The sequence below is a fragment of the Megalobrama amblycephala genome, linkage group LG16 (assembly GCF_018812025.1).
Source record: "Megalobrama amblycephala isolate DHTTF-2021 linkage group LG16, ASM1881202v1, whole genome shotgun sequence".
NCBI classification, from domain to species: domain Eukaryota; kingdom Metazoa; phylum Chordata; class Actinopteri; order Cypriniformes; family Xenocyprididae; genus Megalobrama; species Megalobrama amblycephala.
Genome location: NC_063059.1, coordinates 17,065,669 through 17,084,258, shown reverse-complemented (window position 1 = coordinate 17,084,258; position 18,590 = coordinate 17,065,669). Strand labels below are relative to the sequence as shown.

Below are 18,590 nucleotides of genomic sequence, written 5' to 3'. Positions count from 1 at the left end.
TTTGCCATTCAAGCCAGTCCAGTCAGCTTCGCTAAAAGTACTCACTTTCAAGACGGCGGTTTACCCACACTTGTATCAGTTAAACAAGTCAGCGATATACATGCTCTTCTAGTCAGTGAGTCATGCATGGATTTTGGTCCTGATGACTGTAGAGTTGTCCTTAAACCAAGAGAAGTTGTGTTACTAAGGTGCTCTCAACTTCATTCAGAGCCCAGGTTATAACCCTGTCAGCCTTTGCTCCGGGCAAACCATCAACAAATTATTTATATACTGTGATGCATAAGAAGAATTAATATATTATCACTTATAAAGAATGAAAGTGAAAAAATAAACGAGTGCAATGTTTGTACTACAGTATAATATTTGAAATTATAACTTTTCCAAAACAGTTATGTAGCACATCAGTTTCAACATTTATTTAAATATTCAAAGTGCTGTATGACATTTGCTTAAAGGAAAACAAGCAGTTTGGTATCATCTTAAAACAGAGATTATTCAAGTGTTAAATGACCACTTGGGAACATTTAACAGACCCTCTTCTTGGCAATCGGCAGGGTTAGCAGTACTGACCCTCATTGACGGGGTTACAAAAGAAGGAAATCATGTATCCACAACAGAACAGAAACCCCTGACTGCGTGTAAACAAATATGAACAGACTGTAACAACTGACCATCAAGAACACACGGAGAGAGTGAAAGTGCTCTCTGACATCAGGTTGTGCCTGATTAACACCTCTTAACTTACTGTAAACCCTTGGAATAAAACATATGCTTGTTGTTTCAAGTGCTATTTCAAGATTGGGTAGGTTGGCAGATGCTATAATAAGTGATAAAAAATATCTAGGAAGAGTTTGGATTTACTGGGGGTACAAGAAAATCTTTAGCTGTCAATGGAAAATGAATTGTTTAACAGAATATGGACACATGATTAGTTTTGCATCATCACCACCAGACGGCATCGTTTCTCAACAATAGCAGTGCAAATGGGTGAATGCCATGAAGAAATGTCCTGCTCATATTTCACTCCAAATGTAAAAAATTAATTAAAATTATTTATTGAGAGTTGGGGAAAATGCATTTTAAATATCTTTCCTTTATGCAAAACAGAATTTATTATTTTTGCCTTTTGATTTTGGGGTGAAGTATGGTTTGGACATTTTCTTGACAGATTTTTTTTTTTTTTTTTGCAAGATTCACTCATGTTAGTGCTTGTAAAAATATGACTGGACAAAAGCACAGACATTGACCTTTCGGACATTGACCTATTCAAAATAACACTGTTACAGAGAAATAGTGCAAACATATCAAAAGTAACATTATTGTCAGTAAAAAAATAACATAAATGACATTAGTTGGATCTGTAAATGAAATTGGTGCCAAAGTCACTTGATACTAAATTTAAAAATGACGCTACACTTCACTTATATGACATTTTAGAGTGTAAAATTACTTCTAATGCCAGAAGAAGAAAAAAAATGAAATCATGATATCCTATGACAGCTTTATCTTTGAAACTCTGCAGGAGGTTCGGCTGTTGGCCTGCTTTATAAAGGCCATCATGACAGCAAGAGATGGATTTGGTAACCCTGACCCTAAACAATAATTCAGTAATTTCAATAATTCCATCAATTATCTCCTACATAAGATGGTTCTTCCCTTTTGCTTATGCACAGATGAATCCCTTGCTCGTAGAGCACCTCAGTGGTGTTTGTTTGTTTAGCTATTTCATTACAATCTTTTTAAACTCGTCTCATCCCTTTGAATCAGAGACACTAGTCTTAAATTCCTCCGCTTATGTAGGGCTTCAAATGGGAATGCAATTTAAAGGCACTGGGACCCAGAAGAAAACCAGTGCAGTGGCTTTCCACTTCTTCACGCTCAAACCACAGGAATTTGGCGTAACTCTCTCCAGATCTGAGGCATATGAGTTAACATGCCTGGATGTAGCAGAGCCTGAGCAGAATACCTGCCTAGACTCCATCTCTCAGTCAGTTTTTGAAGGCCCCGTAGCGGCTGGCTTTGCTGATAAAGTTCTTCAGCAGATCGTGGTCCATGTCGGCGAAGGCCTGCGTCTGAGTGACGGCCGTCAGGTGGTTAACGCAAAACTTGAAACAGAACTCTTCCAGATCCTGCACATGAAGAGTGGATGGACTGATTCAATGAGAAAGAGAACCACCACCAAAGACCTACAGAATAATATATGAAACCGCAAATATATGTACATGTTTAGGGCTCTGTTCCAAAACCTAGTGAGCTGTCTACCTAGACAGCATTTTTAGACATCATATGTGTGCTATCTTTAGTTATAGTTATTAGGGAAATTGATACAGCTTAGTGTCGTGATATTTAGCGTGGGAATATTGTATTGATCTTTTCAGGGCCTGAATTTCGGCTTGGGATTGCTAGTATTGTGCATAACTTTACCGTAGGCTCTGCACTTATAATGTGGGAAATAATCATTTGAAATCTTGCTTTCAGACTGTAAATCAGTGCTATGCATCTCTCTCTTTCCCTCTTGGACACGCACAGTGGTCTGTGTATAAAGGAAGTGCGTTCTCGGTGAAAGCTAAATAATTTTAATGTTACGTGCAAATGCCGTCACATGCGTCAATGCATCTGCCAGCTGCACGCTGCGATGCTACAAAACATTTACTCACAATTAGAATCAAAGAAGCCCATTTATAATACAACATGCTCATTTATGCAGATAAACACTTTGTTTACGTTTATCTGAAGAAAGAATTTCATGAGGGAATGAAAGTAAGTAAATGATGCGAAAATTTTCATTCTTGATCTCTAAGGCCCAGTTGTTCAAAAGTAATCTGATTGGATTTCGACTATCGGATTGGATCAAATCTTGAAAATGGGTTGTTTAAAAGGAAAAAAAGGATTCCAAAATCAGATTAGATAACAAAATCCAATCTTTTTTTTTTTTTTTTTGCTTTTTAGTAAGATTGTAATACCTTTGATCCAAAAAAAAAAAAAAAATCTAGATTATACTGATTCCATCAGAAGGGTCAATTTCAAAGAACAAAAAAAAAAAAAAAAAAAAACTTTAAAACTAGGATCAGCAAAATAATCATTTCAAACTGAAGAAAAGATTATTTTGCTCACCCCATTGGCAGATTATTTTGCTTGTTTTAAGAAAAAAAAAAATCACTTAATTTTGACTTTTTTTCTGAAAACAAGACAATTTTTACTTTTTTTTTTTTTTTTTTTTGATATTTAGACTGGAAACAAAAGACTAAGTAAGAAAAGCATTTTTTTGCCGTGAAGGGGCTATACGTTAGAATTTTCATGTATTAAAGGATTAGTTCACTTTCGAATTAAAGTTTCCTGATAATTTACTCACCCCCATGTCATCCAAGATGTCATGTCTTTTTCTGTCCATGTCTTTCTTTCTTCAGTCGAAAGGAACTAAAGATTTTTGATGAAAACATTCCAGGATTTTTCACCATATAGTGGACTTCAATGGCCTCCAAACGGTTGAAGGTCAAAATTACAAGTTCAGTGCTGCTTCAAATTGTTCTACACGATCCCAGACGAGGAATAAGGGTCTTATCTAGCCAAACCATTGCTCATTTTCTAAAAAAAATAAATACGTTTTAACAATAAATGCTCATCTTGAACTAGCTCTCTTCTTCTTCTCTATTAGAATTCCAGCAGTGTAAACACTGCTAAGTGTATTACTGCCCTCCACAGGTCAAAGTTTGAACTAACTGTTATATACTTGCACTAGAATATTGTATATGACAATTTAGTTCAAACTTTGACCTGTGGAGGGCAGTAATACACTTAGCAGTGTCTACACTGCTGGAATTCAAATAGAGAAGAAGAAGAGAGCTAGTTCAAGATGAGCATTTATGGTTAAAATGTATACATTTTTTAAAAAAAAATTAGAAAATGAGCAACGGTTTCTCTAGATATATTTCTTGTCTGGGATCGCTGTAAACTGTAATTTTAACCTTCAACCATTTGGACTCCATTGAAGTCCACTATATGGAGAAAAATCCTTAATTTCTTTTCGACTGAAGAAAGAAAGACGTGAACATCTTGGATGACATGAGGGTGAGTAAATTATCAGGAAATTTTAATTTGAAAGTGAACTAATCCTTTAACTGCTGTGTGATGTGTGAACAGCTTGTAACGAAACTTAAAAACGAGTCCTGTAGACTGATTTTTATGTGAAGGCCCCGGGACCGTTGTTGCTGGGAAAATCGAAAGGATGTGATGTTTACACGCACTCCCATGAGCTTTTTTTCCAGTCAATGACACATGAAACGAATGCGTATAAAATGTTCAGGAAGTGTTTCCCAACAGGATTTTGTGAGACTATGGTGGGTGGACATCGGTCCCTCTAGGGAGGTCCGGGGGCTTAACCGCCAGGAGGAAAATTTTGTACGTTTTAAATTTAAATGCATAAATCTGGTGCATTCTGAGAGCAAAATTAAGTCATTAGATCAATGAAGAAATATGTTTTCGTGTAAACAATTTTGTGCTCTAATAGTAATTTAATTATTGGTGAGGGTAGGGCACATTAGTCACATAAACAACATATAGTAGGCTAAATGATAGTTCATAAGTTGTCAAACATGTAGAGTATACATTTAAACCATTAAAAATATGTAGCAAAAGAGGTTACCTTTGTTGAATTAATTTATTTCTAAAATATTTATGGGGGCCTGTATCTATACATCTGTATTTATGGAACTAATGGTCACTCTTTGATTTGTTAAACAAAATCCTGAATGCACTAAACACACTTCATTATAGAGAAAAATAACAAATTAATAAAAATATATAATCATAAGCTGACCAAATAAATAAAAACTAAGTGACTACATAATTCAGCAGCAAAAAGTATGCTGGCCTAATTCTTGGGTGAAAAAAACAAAAAAACTTTGCACAGTAATTTTATAAAATCTAAATATGTTAATAAAAAGTTTAAAATTACTATTTGTATTCTTATGAAATTAAAAAAATATATATTTATATTAGATTTATATTGATATATGAATGTAAAGAATTAGATGTATTTCTAATAATCTAAGATTAAAAGACGTTTATTTTAAATGTATTGTGCACCAAGATATGATAGATACGACAAAACAAAATAGGCTATTAATAATATTTCAGTGTGCAAAACCATGATAATATGAAACGCTTCCTAACAGCAGCACAAACCGCTTATGCGCATCCCAGGTGCAGAATGATGAGCTTGAAGCTATATGGAGTTAAAACTCGCAGTTGCGCTGCACATTGATATGATGTATTGATATGTAGATGTATATCTACATCTAACCGTTTATTGAGCATATGTTTCTTCTCACTTTTAAATTCCAGTTAATGCGCGTGTGACGCCAATTCATAGTCCTTGTGTTGTGCAGACACCCTGTAGCCTGTATAATGACATTGTTCAGAAACAGCAATAAACTCCAGCAAGATAAAGTCATTTTATGCAAATCCACAGCCCTTTATCTACATATCAAGTACTATAATGGGAATATATTATATTGGAGAGTTTTACCGTGCTGACTGTCGTTACCGAACGCAATGCGCTGTTTGAGTGCTGAACAGAGAATGACTGACAGCTGACGAGTTTTCTTGAACTTAAATTTAACGATGTACATATTCTTCTGTCCCTCACATGAAGCTATGGAATGGCTTCAGATGACTTTGAATATAGGACATGAAAACTTAATTGCTTCTAGTCTATTTATTTTGCTCTATGACTCCCATTTTTGCTTTATAAAGGAGCGCAATTATCAATCGGTTATTTAAATATCGCAACAGGACTAATTTCTGTTTTAATTTTGAGACTGTGGCGGGACAAATTAGAATTAGTTAATATATGGGAAACACTGGTTCAGGATAATGTTGAAAGAGCCTGAATCTGTACAGCAATGTCAATGTGTCATGCAAAGAAAAGCGATTAATTCAAACTATAGTCTCACGGTCTGATCTATATAGTCTATGGTCTCAAATATACTTTATATTTAAACTATCATAACAGTGTATTTTTAATGACCACATCTGTTGACATGTTGCTGGTAAATTGCAGAGCTGGTGTAAAAATATCCACATCACTATGATCAGGGGCCTCATGTATAAAACTTTCCGTAGATTTCATCCTAAAAGTGTGCCTACACATAAAAGCCAGATTTTCCGTACGCACAAAAGTTTTCAGAATTATAAAACCACGCGTACGCCAGAACCTGCACAAAATTCCCTTTATAAAACCCAGTCAGCTGCGTACATGAATTTCCACCCCGTCTCCTCCCCGAAATAACCATATAAGGTGCTTACAACGCGAGTTTTACTATGCATTACGTCATCCGCAAATCATTTCCACGGATATTCCCTTCCACGTGACACCATGTTCAACAGTACAAGACATTAAGAAAGTATGATTATAAATGCAATCACATTAAATTGCTAAAAAATCATTCACTGTCCTTATCTTGTTTTAGAAAAAAATAAATCAAACTTATATAAAATACTGTTCAGAATATTTTCAGTGAAGAGTTATACTCATTCTTTTCCACTGGCCAAATAGTATTTTTAATTGTTTTAAACAAACCAAATTTATGCCTGTAAACATAGCCTATATTTTAGGACGTTTATATATTTTTAATCGAAACAGATATGGTGGCCTTGTTTTGCATTGTAAATTATTGTATGACCAAACATTTTAAAAATAAAATGTACATATCATACCGTTTCATTTAAAATCTATCCTTCAAATACAATGGCATTTTTCATAATAGTGGGAAGACCATGAAATGGGTTACCTTTAGGCTACTGTGTGTCTGTGTACAACACCAGCAACACACCTGCGTTCAGCAGAGGTTGTACATTACTGTGTACAGCTACTCGTCGGACGATCACCGAGCGATTCCTTCAGTGTCTGTTATTATGCCATAAGCTATCTGCTTAGACGAAGTGCGCATCATTGATCATTATTCGCGTGAAAATATTTTCTCAGAACATGAGTTCTGCTATTTAGAACACAATTTAAAGTGGAATTATCATGCGCAAAGCAATCCTCACTGTAGTTAAAACATTAAAACACAGCATGCCACAGGAAAAGTGTTCAAAAGCAGCGCATCCAGTACAAATATTTCTATTTAAATTAATAGAAAATATTGTAACTTCTGGATAATGATTTCATGTAATTTCGGTTCTTAACTTCATTAGGGGAGTGACATATTTAATATAAATGTGGAAACTGAAATTTGTAAATGGAAAATCATTCTGTTTACTTCATTACTTCGCTCACTCCAGTAAAAGAGTGCGTACACTTGGTCTAGAGCTTTCGAACGGTGCACACATATTTACGCTGTTATTTTTTATGAATCCCGATATGTGCGTGGAAAATTGAGCACGCACATTTCAGTGCCTTTTTTTGTGTGTACGCAACGTTTATACATCAGGCCCCAGATGCTTTCTTAACTGCTGTTTTCTCACCACTGTCATTTTTGTTGTGTGTTTATTTTCTTATTGAGAGGAAAGCACACAGCACATATTTACATATTCATCTAAACAGCACACTCAGCATTATGAATTCTGTCTGGATGTTTGTTAACAGTATATCGCTGCAAAGGTATTTCCAACTTCTTTTTACCCCAAAGTGAAGAATGAAAAAGAACTTCACCATGAGTATCGAGGCCTTGAATCACATTCAGTCTTTTGTACATTACACATGCACGAGTGCGAGCAATAAGTTGCTGGCTACAGTATACTTAATGGCTGTCGCTAATAATGTTTTTTGAATTCTAAATATAGCAACTTTAAGAAGAAAATTACATTAATGGCCTTATCTGATTGTATGAAGATTCTCGCCGAAGATTCACTCAATGAAAAACACCCCATAGTATTTTTGTGCTGCCTGAAGATTGCCATGATAATGATGAGCTCAAAAATAAAAAGAAAACAGCAGTTAGAATTTTAGAATGTTTCATGAACCGAGCCCTTGAATTTAGGTGTAGCAAACCGCAAATGGTATGAACACAATCACTGATTTGATACGGGACATATCATTTAACCTTCAAATAAGGGACAATCCTGTATTTTTTTTTTTTATGGGACTGTGGCTAAGAGTATTGGTAGAGTGGTAGAGTATTGGATTGTTAGCTTAGCAATACGCTCAAATCAAAGTCCGCTGAATCAACTGTGAATGTTAGTTGAGTCTTTTTTGCACTTCGTATCAGCTATTTCAAACTAAATTTGTTTACATATTTATTTCTTATTAGTGTTTTAAGTTATCAGCTTACAGTTTTTTTTTTTAAATCGCTAGGACACATTTCTCAATACTGTTACATGTGCACTCTTTTCTGGACTCATTGTTGGACTTGTTGTTGTTCCATTTCCCGCCACCAGTTAGTCAACTGATCACCACAATCATCACACCCAGCTGTTCCTAATCACCCTCCTTGTTATCCCTTGTATATAAGCCCTGTGTTTCCAGTCCTGTGTTGTCTGGTATTGTTCATGTCAAGTTGGTATGTGTTCCTGTTTATCTCCTAGTAAAGACCTCTTCTAACTATTTCTCCGTGTCGTGCGTTTGATGTACCAGCGACCGTAACAAATACTTGGATCACCTTTTCAAAGCTTTTCACAAACTGAGCATAACATGACTCTATGTGGGCTAAACTCTATGTGGGCTATGTGAGAATCATTTATCATGGCATAAAATTCAATGATTACATCTTGCAAATTACATGAATTCTTTACTCAGACACAAACACCACCAAAACTCTGAATATCTACAAAGCAATTTCCACATATTTACATACTATTTTCAAAACTGTTAAACTTAAATTCAAAAGGTGGTTGTTGTTGTCGAGTGACAAAGTGTGTTTGTTGAGTGAAAATCTTTGCCAGAGTTATAGAAGAATAAGTTGATTATAGACACGTATGAAATGTTTTGGTTGTTTTAGTGCATTTTGAATGTGAAATTAACTGCTGTGCCAAAATGAAAGTTGGTTATGATAACTACTGTACAGTATGTAAAGAGTTTTGAAAAAGTATTGAGAAATGTGTCCTAGCGATTGTTAAAAAAAAAAAAAAATTTAATATGCAAGTAATATGCTAACATTAACCTGCTGAATCAAAGAATCAAATTATGCTTCATGTGAGCTATTTCAACAAATATTTGTGTTCTTTCAATTATTGTCATTAGCTTAGCAATATGTTGAGTCTACCGTGTACTTCACATAATCCATCTGAAAATGTGTCTTTTGCTATTTTTTTTTGAGTACTGAGTTGTTAGCATCATCCTAATGTTAATCACTGACGTTTGGAACAGGACCTATATGTAACTGGATATATATATGGCTGAATGTGTGTCATGCTCACCCGTGCTTCATACTTGACAGCAGCTGAGAGCAGTGTTATAGCGTTCTCCTCTGTGATGCCTCTCTTGATGGTCTCCTGACACAGTCTTTTCAGACGGCTCTCACGGTAGTATGTGGCCAAATCCAGCAGACCTTTACAATGCACACGATCACAGGAACATACACAGCAATAAACATCAATCAGACAATTCAGCATACAATTGCTGCAGTTAACAAGTCTTTCAGTATGACATGCTGGACTCCGTCTAAAACTGTTTTAAATAGGTATCTGTGTTCAACTGAATCCAGATCATGGATGTCAGAGTGCAATATGGCAGTCAGCATGAAGGGAGTGGGTTACCAATAGCGTCCTCAGGTGGGAGGTTGATGGTATCAGTATACAGGTACTCCAGGAACGCGCGATACACCAGATAAGAGAACTGATGAATCTCTATGGTCTCTTCATCAGTCTCGTTCAGCAGTGCTCGGAAATGCTCGCACCTACCAACACAACCACGAAATGCCATTTTATTTTTATTAATGCTATTTATTTTTGGAAAATGTTTATTTTTATTAAAATTTCATTTATTCCATTTATCTGTTCTTTTTAAACACCATTCAGCACAGATTAATCATTTGTTTACAAATATGAGCTGTATGTTTGCTGTTAGTAAATAAATACATTTTTATTTTTGTTTTTGACACATGTAAAATCCCGTTCACACCAAAGACGATAAATATAATGATAAAGCAGAGTAGCAGAGTCCACACAACAACTGTAACAATAACAGAACTAGGCATGTGACGGTATCAAATTTTCATGTTGCGATTAATTGCTGAAGCTTTTATCACGGTATATGGTATTATCACGGTATTGAAATAAGTTGTTGTCATAGTATAACTTTTAAGAACTCTTTTTCTTATAACAAAAATAACTCTGAATGTTTAAATACAATAATACAATACACACAAAAATATATAAAGTAAAATTTTCAAACAGATTAAAGTGCAAATGAATTACGCTACAAAGAACAACAGGTAACACTTTACAATAAGTTCTCATTATTTAATGCATTAACCAAGCGGCAACCTCCCCCAGTTTTTCGAGGCCAATACGGAAGTGACTTAAACTGCAATTCATCGACTGGCCGCTAGGGACAGACTCCAAAAGAGAGCAGAATCTCAATAGCCGCGTTTCCACTGCCGGGCCAAAGGCAGGCGTGCTAGTGCGTGCCAGGGCCGGTCGCGTTTCCACTGTCACTTCCGGGGCTTGACCGTGCCTCTTCGGTGCTTCCTCGGTGCCAAAGGCACGGGTTTTTCGGCCCGCCGAAAACCTTGGTCCAAAGCGGGCCAGCTGGGGCTTGAGGCGCGGTCGAGGTGAAAGGCGGAGCTAATCGTAGTCAGGTGATGGTCTACACGCTGAAATGGGTTGGGTTGTGTGACGTTTGATCAAGGGAGGTGTGTTTAAGGGCGGTTTTTAGATCAGCGCTGTGGAGCTAGCGGACCGACAGTGGAAACGCAACTTGATTTTGGCCTCGGTGCCTAAGGTCTGTGGCCATAGGCCCAGCCCGGCACGCTGTTAGCCCTGGCTCGCACTGGCCCGACAGTGGAAAAGCAGCTATTGAGTCCCATGTTAAAATGGCCAATTTTACATGACAACTCTGAGGGGGGTGAATTTTTTTATAACTCATCCGTTTAAATTATATTAAGCCTTAAAGTTCTGCATAATTAAGGGCGTGGCCACTTGAGTGATCGCGCTGCTGTCTGTGAGCCGTCACTTTACCGCTGAATCTGGCATCTCTTCCATGTTTGAGCTTTTTTCGGGATTATTTTATACAATTTTATATTATGCGTTAATGGTCGAGACAGATGTGCGTCTGTGTAGATGTGCACGCATGCGGAAGGAAAGGATTGTCGTGGCATTGGCTAAAAGTTTTGTTCGTGAGATTTACTACTATAGGTGCGTCCCAATTCGCGCACTTATGCACTATTCTATGACGTTTTTAAGTATAAATAGTGCGAGTAGTGCATTCACACTGAAAGTTCCAAAAAGAAAAAGTACACTTTAAATACCCGGATGATGCACTAAATTAACGGAAAAAACGAAGTGTGGAATGTTGGACACTTCGTGCACTCAACTGTCGCAGCTTTAATTACGTAGCGGAGGGGAAGGGAGGATCGGACTCCGTTGTTAAATGACAAAATAACCTTATACAATTCACGCACTACATGGATGAGTGCATAGTGCACAAGTACACAGTGTATAAGTGCATAGTGTATAGTGCGTCATTTGGGACGCAACTTATGACTATGGCTGGAGAATATGCCTCTCAAGACAGCATAAACTCTGACAGCACTGCTTGGATATTATAACTAAAACTGCTGCATTTTGGACGCAGGCTCATTTTTTTGTGAGATATGATCATATACATTTTTACAACATAAACGCTGCCCAGGTTGCATAATTTCTTGAAGAACGATGATGGAGAGCAGATCATTCAAAAGAAATGTGATCAAACATGGATAATATATTAATATTTCATGGATTTAACACTTTTGTGGACAAAAAGTACTGTTTTTTTTTTTTTTTTTTTTTTTCAATGGACACTCAAGGACATTTTACCCAAGTGCAACGGATTGGATTTATTTCGCAATCACTATTTGTGCAAACCTGACACAAATTTCAATTAAGTTACTGGTGCTGGAGCATATCGTAAAAAAGACGCCGTAGATTGACAGTAAACCTTTATAACTTTCTAATGATATAACTAATATTAATATTCTATGTTATATCATTAGAATATTAATATTTTAGATAGTATCTCCTTTGCCTGCTAACATGATCACGTCGAGCTAGGTGGGCGTGGTTTCAGTAACCATGGCACCTCAGTTCAACCATGTCCCACCTCTTTGCCCATTTCAAAAAACCTCATTTACAAAACCTCAGTTTACATGGACAGTTCTTTATCGTATATTGTTTTATCATGTTACATGTATAAAGCTTATTTGAGGATATAAAGTGACTCATTTCACCCTCCTATAAACACTTTGCTTTCCTAAAACTCCAAAACATTGTCTGGAGGTCTGCTTCCTTCTAGACTTTAAACTCCCCTAGTATTACAGACACTGTTCTGTGAACTACACTATACTATCTTAGCTTGCCCTGTATTATTATGTCTAATTTGTCCTGTATTATTATGTATAATTTGCATTGTATATTTTTACAACTTCCCTCTCAGTTTCCTGTCTGCACTTGCATCTCTGACTCTCATTTTGTTCAACAATTGGAAAGAAAAACAAACATGAACTTTAACTACAGAACTGCTCTGATAAGACACAGACAATATGGTTCCACATATTAACACAGTGACTGCAGAGACAAAAAGTAATACTTATGCAACTGTGCGTCTTAAGCAACAGTACACGGTCAGGAGTGTGTCTGTACATGTTGATGTCAACAGTTCAGCCCCAGGTGCTGAAATGAACGTGTTTAATGATGGGAATGACACCAGAGGGGAAAACCTAAATCTTCTGTTGACTAATCACACACTATTTTTCAGGTGCCATTTACATACCCGAGGAAAAATTATATTAAAAAGCTTTCTCAGGTTAACAGGAAAGCTGGACTGCACTGCAAACCATTTTTACTTCATACTCCCATACCAGGGCTAAAAAGACGAAAGGCAAAAGTCTTTAAAGATTATTTGATAGCAAGTTTCCAGTTACCTGATTTTAAGAAGGGCTTTGTGCACGTGAATACACTTGCCATCAACCAGGAACTTTAGGTCAGAGATTTCTGGGCTGTCAAACTCTCGCTTTAGGGACTGGGCAACAGTCAGGTAGTCATCTCCATCTAATGAGCAGAAAAGAGTCAGAAAATACAACATAAAATAATAATCTCAAAGTTAAGCATCCTGTTAGGAGATGAAGGTTCTAGTTGGATTCCACATACATATATATATATATATATATATATATATATATACACACACACACACATATATATATATATATATATATATATATATATATATATATATATATATATATATATATATATATATATTATATTATATATACATAAAAAAGTTGTGTTATTATTGCATTGCACCAGTCAGTAACAATACAAAACAAATTGGGGGGTATAAGCATGGTACAAGATACTTCTTGAGTACTGGATGATATACTATTGCGGTTCAACTTGCCTAATCTTTAATGGACAATGATTCACTTAACTGATTGTTCCAATAGGGGTATTTTGATGACATACATACAAACAGATTAGGGCTGACCGATATATCGCATACGATTGAACCAGCTTTACTGACGAAATGCACGTGATAATCGCATGCGATATATCGGTCAGCCCTAATACAGATCAGTAACACTACAACTGTACTTGGTATACTCAGTTGTCATGTGTCAAAAGCCTTGCTTAAAGGACTACTTGATAAGTAAAACACTATGAAGTGCTGTATAGTTACTGCAGTGTATCATTTTGGTAATCACATTTGTTTCACAGTAGTTAAGTAAGTGTCCGTTATGTGTCCACACTTGTCGGTGAGTACAACATAGTTACCATGTACATACCATTAGTAAGTACAGTAATGTGTCTGTTAGTTACCATATACGAACACTATAAGTAAGTGCCTGTTATTACCCAACACTTGTCTATAGGTACAAAGTAATTACCATGTATGTACCATTGGAAAGTACAGCAGTGTTTCCTATTAGTTCCAAAGTACATACATGTCAGGTAAGTACCTTATGTTACCACACTTTTACTTGTGTGTACAACATAATTACTATATACGTACCAGGAGTAAAGTAACCGTACTGTAAAATAAAGTGCTGCCGCTCATCTCAGAGCTGGTTGGTTTGGACCAAAACTGTTTAGTGAAGAATTTGTGGGCGACCACCATTGGGCACTAAACACAATAATGCTGTAAACATTATCAAGAGAAAAGCTTTACTACCAGTGAGAAAGCTAATATTGGAACAACGCTCTTACCCACAGACAGGAGATGCCAGGTGACCGCCGGTGTGGCGAAGCAGGCGAAGACATCGTCAGTGCTGGTGAAGTGCGTGAGGTGAGGGTAAGCCACGGCCTGACCCCGACACTGACCCCACATAAGCACCTGACCGCTCTGTGTTTTCGCCGCCGATGTGTGACTGGTGTGACATGCAGCTACCTCCACCATTCTGCAGGAGACAAAGCAGATGACACAGACGCTGTTGTTATATCATTAAAAGCATGTGAAAAGTTATGTATGATGCATAAGAAAAAATACATTTTGACTGGTAAACGGTAAAATAATAAATTTTTTATGTTACTGACACATTATTCAAAAACTCAGATGGTCCAGAAGACAGTAAAGATGTGTGCTGTGGTCAGATGAGTCTGACATCGAGACATCGATGACATCGAGTTCCCAGTCTCAAAGACGAATGGGACCATCCAGACTTTTATCAGTGACAGGTGCAAAAGCAAACAACTGTCATGGTATGGGGGTGCATCATTGCAAATGGTATAAGCGACTTGCATATGTGTGAAAGTATCATTGACGTGGAGGCGTATATGTACATTGGAAATGTACGGAGACATAAACTGCCACATGGCTCTGGGGGGTTAATAAAGTCCTTCTGAAGCAAAGTGTGTAAGAAAAATCCATATTTAACACGTTATAAAGTAAAATAACTAGCTTCCGCCAGACCGCCTTCCTTATTCAACTTACGAAGAAAGTGTAATGCCTTTCGCAGTTCAAAATGTTTACACTATGTCCTACACTTTCTGTATTCAACTTACTTATTCATAACAAACTGATCTTTAGTGTTTTAAGCTTGAGTTCAAGTTGTTAACTAAACAGACTTTTTTTTAATCCCAACTGAAGAGCTCTCTCAGTTTCTCACAATTCTTGAGTGAACGCCCACGTGTGATGACAGTTCCTGTTAATGTGCTTCCTTAACCGCTCCTAGCTTAACCACATACTTCACTCGACCCTTTCGCACTCAATTTGATTGTAAAGTGTCTTTGTTAAATATTAAGGAAATGCATGAATACCACCAGTATGTCTAAACTGTCAACCAGATGTATTCAAATGCACAGAAAAGCAGGTGAAATGACAGGCTAATTATTTTCACCATATCAACTGTCTCTGCTAAATCAGTCAGGTGGGAAGCCGCGATGTGAATCTCACCTCTCCTTGTCCATGTTGATGAGGGTGGGCACAGCCTGATTGCTCTTGTTGCCCGTACCCAGCTGCCCGTAGGAGTTTGCACCCCAAGAGTAAACAAATCCCTCGTCTGTAAGAGCCAATGTGTGTGCGTATCCACATGCAACCTGTGGAGAGAAGACAGATCAGGGCCTTATTTGTTATTTTCTGGCGTATCAGTCATCTATGATGCATTTATTGCGCAGCTGAATGTTTACAATAACATGGGGTAATTGAGATAAATCTGAGTAGTATTTGGATATTCATGTGGCTGAAAAAGGGCAGTCACGTGCTGTTTCAAAGCCACTGATATGACTGACATGACCGTATACCTAAAATAGTGCTATTTCCTTTTGTTGTCTATGGCCTTTAAATGGCTGATTATGAATGATTTCCTGGTATTAGACCTGCTTAAATAAATATGGATTACAAAATAATTGACAGAACACCAATAAAATAGAACATTATGAAATACAAAAGAATGTATAAAAAAGGTACACCTAAAAAAATTCAATAAATAGGTTTGTTGCCTTGGCATCTAACTGAAATAAAATCAGTTTAAATTGTACTTAAATGGATAGTTCACCCAAAAATTAAAATGTGACGTTTATCTGATTACCCCCAGTGCATCCAAGATGTAGGTGACTTTTTTTCTTCAGTAGAACACAAATGATGATTTTTAACTCCAACCTGTCCGTCTGTCAGTCAAATAATGCTAGTGGATGGGAACTTCTACTATAAGAGTAAATAAAACTTGCTCAGACAAATCCAAATGAAACCCTGCTGCTCGTGATGAAATATTGATGTCCTAAGACACGAAACGATCGGTTTGTGCGATAAACCGAACAGTATTTATATTATTTTTTACCTCTAATACACCACTATGTCCAACTGCGTTCAGCACTCGCTTAGTGAGGTCTGATCGCGCTCTGACAGCGGCAGTGATCTCTCGCGCTTATACTTCAATGAGTGTCAGACATCACAGCCGCAGGGTTTAATTTGGACTTGTCTATGCAAGTTTTATTTACTCTTATAGTAGAAGTTCCCATCCACTCCCATTATTTGACTGACAGACGGCAGCGGTTGCAGTTTAAAATCATCATTTGTGTTCTACTGAAGAAAAAAAGTCACCTACATCTTGGATGCGCTGGGGGTAAGCAGATAAACATCCAATTTTCATTTTTGGGTGAACTATCCCTTTAAGTACTAAAATTAATAAAACTAAAACTGAATTAAATATAAATTAAAGCTAAATAGATGCATTTAAAATAATAATAAAAAATTGACAAAAGTACATAAAATTACTAAACATAATACTAAAACAACACAGCATTTTACTTTATTATTACAATTATTATTTTGAATGAATGCAAAAAAATTTAATATGCATAAAATTGAGACTTTTATGTGGCTTGGCTTTAACAAAATGTATGTCATTCTTAGCGCAAGTTAATAAAACAAATAATAATAGCATTGTTCGTTGCAAAGTAAAAGCTGATCCCCAAGTTTTTCTCATGAAAGCCACCTAATTTCAGAAGTCTTGCTTGTCACCTGTATGATGTTGATTCCCTGTAAGGCAGCGATCCGGCAGGGGGTTTGCTGGTTGCCATTGTTGCCCAAACCGAGCTGCCCATTGCAGTTATAACCCCAGCCATATGTCTGTCAACACAGAGCCTTGAGTTAAACCCTGTGCTGATTACAGCATGTAAAGCACAGCAACAACAAAAACAACTACAATTATAATTTACTACATAAACATGAAAAAGTTAAACTTTCTAAAAAGAAACACTCCCAAGATTTGGTGTGAGAAAAGGATCATTGAGAAAACCACACCATTAAGAGTAGTAAAGAGTTTTAAAAATTCACCACTGCCATACTACTGAAAAACTATATGAATGTAGCAAATAAATGTAAGTGTAAATCTAAAAAGGTCCAAGCTAATCACTGTTCTCAGTGGTGTTTGCATGGTGTTTGCGTATAAGATATAATTAGGCACAAAGTTTAGCCTCCTGGCTGACAGCTGAGACAGTTTCAATCACTGTTTGCCACATATAAAAACTGTTTAAATAACTGAACTAAATATCATGTCCCAACAGCATGCCAACATGTCCCAACTGCATGCTCACATTACTTAGTGCAAATTAATGATTAAAAAACAACAACAAATCATATTTATTCCCCATGACACATGCATAAATTCCATAACAAGGATAATATTTGATTTTATTAATGCGGTGGCTAATCCAGTTTTTAATAACAAAAAAGCTCTATTTTTGGCAGATGTTCACACAAAGTGCAATGAATAAGCCTCGGGCTGAAAGAAAATGCAGATTCACACCTGTACAGTACAACCCCATTTCCAGAAAAAGTTGGGACATTTTGTTAAAGGCAATAAAATGAAGAACCTGTGATTTGTTAATTCTCTTTAATCTTGATTTAACTGACAAAAGTTTTTGTCACACTCCAAAAAGGTTGGGACATACATATGAAAGTCACCCATACCTTGACAAATGTTTGCTTTTGCACCTGTCGCAGATGAAAGTCTGGATGGTCCCATTCATCTTTGGGACTGAGTACTCAATGTGCGTTTTTCCCAAAAACATGCTGAAACGTGGACTCATCTGACCACAGTCAAGTCAAGTCAAGTCCTTTATTTATATAGCGCTTTTTACAATGCAGATTGTGTCAAAGCAGCTTTACATTGATAACTGGTACATAAGTTTGGCTGCACAGCAGCTCTTAAAGAATAGTGTCAATGCAGGCAGATCAAAGCACTGTTGAATAAATGTCAAGAATACTGTTGAATATCAAATGTCAAGTCAAATGTCAAGTGTCCCCAACTAAGCAAGCCAAAGGCGACAGCGGCAAGGAACCCAAACTCCAACAGGTGACATCAGGTGGCAAACAAGTGGCAAATAGGTGTTAAAATGGAGAAAAAAAAAACCTTGGGAGAAACCAGGCTTAGTCGGGGGGCCAGTTCTCCTCTGGCGAACAGTGCTTTGTTACGAATCAGGTTGCTATCATAAATCTGATAGGATCGCAA

The 18,590-nt window shown here is 36.7% G+C and overlaps 1 protein-coding gene across 3 annotated transcripts in view; it reads right to left on the bottom strand.

Annotated features, from left to right (window-relative positions):
* Nucleotides 1-389: 389 nt before the first annotated feature.
* Nucleotides 390-18,590, bottom strand: part of rcbtb2 (regulator of chromosome condensation (RCC1) and BTB (POZ) domain containing protein 2) — a 51,722-nt gene continuing 33,521 nt past the window's right edge. For 2 of the 3 annotated variants that reach the window (XM_048159875.1, XM_048159876.1), the window contains 7 exons: nt 17,099-17,206; nt 15,533-15,675; nt 14,347-14,537; nt 13,062-13,188; nt 9,697-9,836; nt 9,358-9,488; nt 390-2,129 (listed from right to left, as the gene is read on the bottom strand). In XM_048159875.1, the coding sequence (XP_048015832.1) occupies nt 1,989-2,129; nt 9,358-9,488; nt 9,697-9,836; nt 13,062-13,188; nt 14,347-14,537; nt 15,533-15,675; nt 17,099-17,206 (981 nt within the window). In that variant the 3' untranslated portion in view covers nt 390-1,988. Of the gene's footprint in view, nt 2,187-9,357; nt 9,489-9,696; nt 9,837-13,061; nt 13,189-14,346; nt 14,538-15,532; nt 15,676-17,098; nt 17,207-18,590 lie in introns of all 3 variants that reach the window. The other variant, XM_048159877.1, reaches the window with a different exon arrangement.